The sequence below is a fragment of the Pygoscelis adeliae genome, unplaced genomic scaffold (genome assembly GCF_000699105.1).
Source record: "Pygoscelis adeliae isolate BGI_AS28 unplaced genomic scaffold, ASM69910v1 Scaffold186, whole genome shotgun sequence".
Classification (NCBI taxonomy): domain Eukaryota; kingdom Metazoa; phylum Chordata; class Aves; order Sphenisciformes; family Spheniscidae; genus Pygoscelis; species Pygoscelis adeliae.
Window position 1 is genome coordinate 1,202,174 of NW_008825071.1, and position 5,096 is coordinate 1,207,269.

A 5,096-nucleotide genomic window follows, 5' to 3' on the forward strand; every position below is an offset into this window, starting at 1 on the left:
TATGCTATGGCTTATTTGCCAGATTGAACTTTTTGCATGTGTTTTGACCAAAAATAACCAATTCTGAAGTATTTAGTCACGGTTTAGAGATTGTGAGCTTTAAACTGGGTCTCTTCACTATGATTAGTTAGTGTCTCACTGCAGCTCTGAAGTTTGCAAGCCTTTAAATATTCTGACTTAGCTGGGAAACTTAAACACTTATTGGCAAGGATGATACAAAGTACAGTTAATTTTCTGGCCTTAGTTGAAGCGTCTAGACCTAGCTTCTCCTCATCTTTATTTATTGTATGCTCCTTACAGTAAAGCTCCTCAATAATGGTAAACAGGCTCTGCTAAGTTTCCAACTGCTGTTCCAACTTGTACAGTTTGTATCAGGTAAGTCCAGGGTGACTGGCAAGTCAAGAAAAAATCCTGTCAATCCTTTACTTCAGGCCTTCAAAGACCTAAGAGTTTCTCCTTGCTCTTCTTACTGCAGCCAGTGATGAGTTGAGGGTATGAAGTTGCATTTGAGGTTAATCTTAACTGCCGGTTACTGTGAGAGGTGGAGGCTGGCTTTCCACCTGCCTTTGGCCGTGTGCTCCTTCCTCTTCCCTTGTATTGCAGTGATGCAGCTAAGGCAAGGTTTAGACAAGCTCACTGATCAATAAAGAAGTCTTTTACTTACTGAGTTAGTTTTCCACCAAATCATCTCACTATGGCTGCCCTGCAGCTGTTGTGATTGCTAGATCCAGCAAAAGGAAGCATGTGGGTGCAAGAGAACGGGGATTGTCCCAAACAGCACCATCCCACCATTATATGGGTTTAATACTCCAGGGTAAAAGAATAACTTGAGTATCTCTAGATTCCTTCCAATCAGATTAGGTCTACAGATATTTTTCTTGACTGCATATAGTTTTGCTTGTCTGAACTTCTAACTCGGAGACTTTTTGTCTGGTCCCCATGGAAGGAACATGTACTTAGCTTTTTAAAAATCAGTTGATGCAAACAAAGTAAGCTTAGACTTTCTGATAAAGCATTTTTCATAACATTTTTCACTATGAAAACTTAAAACTTCTTTTTTGTAACCCAGCTTTGGTATACATATGAATGCACTTACTGCTAAATCTGAATATAATGTATAAAAATAGCTTCAGTACACAAAGTAGCATGTTAAACATGTAGAAGGAAATACAGCAAATCCTCTTGTGCATATACAGAGTAACTTAGGTAGGTCTGTACTTTTTTTAGTATGTCCTAAAATACCTTATTTCAGACAGTGGTCCAAAAATCCCTCCTGTTTTACGCTACCTGTTATATATGTTTCATATGCCTTTATCTGTACTCCACAGTGCTTTCCACCTTTGTAGAACTTAATACCTCATTTTATTTTTATTTTTATTTTTTCCCCATTGGCATCTTTTTTGCTGTCTGAACATGCCTGTGAATTGGCTTAATGGTATCATTCTTCCTGGGTTTACAACACTACTATTTTCAAACTAAGAATCTCAAATACTTTATGCTAAGATGCTGACTTTAAATGCTACCAGTGTGAAAAATGTTATCTTCCACGTTCTAAATGGAAGATGAGGGAATAGTATTGCTATTGTATATTCTTATCTAAAGGAGATGAGAAAGAGAACTGCTTTGGAGAAGATGTGTTTTAAAACTTTCAGAAACTGGTTAATGATCATGATACAACTTCTAAATAAGCTGCCTTCAAAATAAAAAACTACAGTTCATGACTTGACATTTTTGAAAATGCTAAGCATGGTAAATCATGGTCTTTCAAAACTTCTTGTTCTGTACATTAAAGGAAGTCTTCATCATGTTTTACATGTATTGGCAACAAAAGGTGCTTTGATAGAGGTTTAGATGTTACAGTTCAGTTTTGGAAATTCTTAGGTGTGTCCCTTCAGGAGTAACATTGTAGTTAATTGGTCAGCAATTAATGCTATGTAATTAATGGTTCCAAAATACTAAATTTTAAAAATCTTTGAGGCAATATATAGCTTAGTTTTTTATCCACATCCATTTAGAAAGTATCTTTCAAAAATATGCTTCCTAGAATGATTTTGAAATATTTAAATTCAAATCATTACACTTTGATGCGGTTCCAATAGTACTTGCAACATTTGGTTTTAAAATATCTGCTTATGTTGTGGTTGCTGTTCTGATGAGCTTGCCTTTCAGTATGTAGCATTAATTGCAGTACAGTAACTGGCTGCCCATGACCAGAACTGATGTATATAAATGGAATAATATCATTAGAACCTTTAATGTTTTTGTTATAAAATTGCAGAGGTATTCTTGTAGGTAAGTGGTGTCCATGTCATATATAAAATATGTGCTACAGTTAACAATACACCATCTTTTAAGAAGACCTCTGTTCCTTAAAATATGCAAGAATCTGTTAGTTTTAGTTCATTTCATTTAAGTGTTGATTGTCTTAAGAAATATGGTGTCCAAAATGAGGTTTATTTTTTTTCCCCTCTAGTGACTTTAATAACAAAAATAAAGAGGTGCTCTTGCATTTTCAAGAAAGCAAAGCTTCCGGAAATTCTTTGTGTAGGATCAAGGGATTGAAGGGTCAAATTCAGATGTTTGACAATTTAAAAAAAAAAAAAAAAAAGAGAGAGAGAGAAAATTCCATTAATCACACACACACCCTCCTTGCCCTTGCCCCTGCCCCAAATGAAAATTCCTCCTTTGAAGGAGCCTGGAGACTATCAAGGGCCATCCTTTCAGAATAGCCGCCCTCTCTCTCTGCTTACAGTAGGACTTGAGGCCACAAGGCTGCCGTACTAAAGGTAGTTTCTGTCCGTGTTTGCTTGTTCTTCATTTGCATCTGTGTAGCATGGGCAAGTAGCGGTGGCATGATAGAGGAAACCTGTTGGCGATGCAATCTCTATGTGCACAATATATGGAGTTTAGGGTGGTATTTTAGACTAGCTCGAGTATCACCCAGTGGATTGAATTCCAGGTATCTCCTGGAGCACATTAGGTATACTCATGGAGTGCATCTTTTAGTTTTGTTTCATCTTCAAAGAATCCAACTGATGGACTCAGGTTGCTCTGCCACGCAAACCAAAGCAAGATAAGCTGGGACAATTGGGAGACTGGTTTCAAAACTGTATTCGTGTTTTGAACTAAAACATACTGTTAGTCGCTTTTTTCAAAGCACTGAGCATCACTGTTTTCAAGGGTAGCTTAGCATTTCATTCTACCAAGAACCAGCAGGAAGCAGTAGGAGGTTTTTTAGAAGCCTTAATTTTATCTAAAGCAACAGGAACTGATGGCTATTTGATAGAGCGGATTTTACATATATTAACAGATTAAAAATTTGAAAGGAAAATAGTATTTTTAAATAATTGTTTTATATATGCTGTGTGCATATATACAGGAATACTACCTTAAAAAAAAAAAAAGGAAAAAGAAACACTGGTCTGTGCCGCTTGTACTGAACAGAGAAGAAGAGGGAAGGAAGGCTGTTTGAGAGAGGGGAAGTAGAAGAAAGGCCTATCTACACTCCATTCACTGTTCGTATTTCCAGAGTGGTATAGTGTAGCCAGGCTATGCTGGTAAATCTCTCCCTTCGTGAAAAAGAAATTATAATAAAACAACAAATTAATGCTGATACTACACATTTCCACATCCATTAGTAATACCATGTGGAAACAAGAATTGGGGCTTTTGGCATTTTAGGACAGGAAAAAAAAATAGCATCTTAAAAAAAAAAAAGCAAACTTCCCTCCATTTCCATGTTGTTTTGAGCAAAAGCATCGCAATGCTTCTGTGTAATGGTTAATGCAGTGTGTTGCTACAAGTTACTCTTAAATTGTGTGTTTTGAGAATGCATTTTTATAGGTTAAAACAACTGGTGGGGGAGTGTTTAACACTTGATTTTGGGGTCATCCAAATTCCCCATGACTCTCTGGCCTTTAATTATTGGTAATTCCTTTTTGGTGAGATCAGTGTAAAAACTTTGCCTTACAAAGTAAAAGTATTTTGTGCTTAAATGATACTTACTTTTCAAAATACTGAATTGAATTGACACTTGTGCTACAAGATAGCTAATTGGGATTATTCTCTCCACGTTATTTTTTTTCCTTGAGCATTAGTGTCTTGTTCAAGAAGATACAGGAAGTCTTTGTTAAAGTAATGGTTAAAATTCTGCAATGTCTGGCTCGAAGCCCTGTCTTCCACTAGACTCTGCTGCCATGAAGCATGTTTGTATTTTTTATGTCTAACAAGAGAAATAACACTTTATTTTTAATTTTAAAAATGTTTAAAAGTGTCACTTTGATGTAATGTATTCCCACCTATTAAAATGTTCTGCATTTTAACTAGACACTTTATTCCAGCAATCCATCAAAAACTGGAAGCGGATGGAACGGAAAAAGTAGAAGGATCCATGACGCAAAAACTGGAGAATGTACTGAACAGTAAGTTTTGTCCTTCCAGCAGCAACTATTTATGGACTTTGGACTTTCTAACAACCTTTAATATATTCCTAGGAATATGGTAGAAAGTAGAAAACAGGAGAGTCCCTCTTGCCTTTTCCTGTTTGATGGTAGTGATTTTAAGGATGTGATAGTACACCTTTTGAAATAAGTGGCTGCTTTTGCCATGACTTTCAGTGGTGTTTGTGATAACAAAGAGAATAAATCTCAAGATAAAGGAGTTCTAAAGTACTTTAAATGAATTCTGGTGGCATCTCAATTTTAAGTGTACAAAGAAAACAGGAGCTCTATGGATAGACAGAACTGTAGAAGGACGAGCAAAGCTAAATAAGATTGTAAGAATTTTGCGCAAAAGAGGAAAAAAACAGATACAAACTGTAATAACAAGGTCTATTAACAGAATCTTTTTCACTTAATGTGCTGCCATTTAGACTACTTGGAATTAGCATTCTTTTTAGAAACTTTGAAAAGCTGTCAGTACTTTGTGTTTCTCTGTATTAGCTGTAGGATTGCATTGAGAGATGGCTTGAATTTACTGCAGTTTGGTATGTGTTTCATCAGATCAAAAAAGTTACTTTTTTAATTCTGGGACTTCTGCCAAGATAATTTTACTTTGTTTCATTGTGATTTTTTTCGCAGAGGAAGGGATGTTTCCCT

General features: G+C 35.9%; 1 protein-coding gene across 1 annotated transcript in view; it reads left to right on the forward strand.

The window, feature by feature from the left end:
* The window catches only part of EXOC2 (exocyst complex component 2), a 121,578-nt gene that overhangs the window by 29,918 nt on the left and 86,564 nt on the right, over positions 1 to 5,096 (forward strand). The window contains exon 6 of the mRNA XM_009326446.1: positions 4,341 to 4,421. Within this exon, the coding sequence (XP_009324721.1) occupies positions 4,341 to 4,421 (81 nt within the window). The remainder of the gene's footprint in view (positions 1 to 4,340; positions 4,422 to 5,096) is intronic.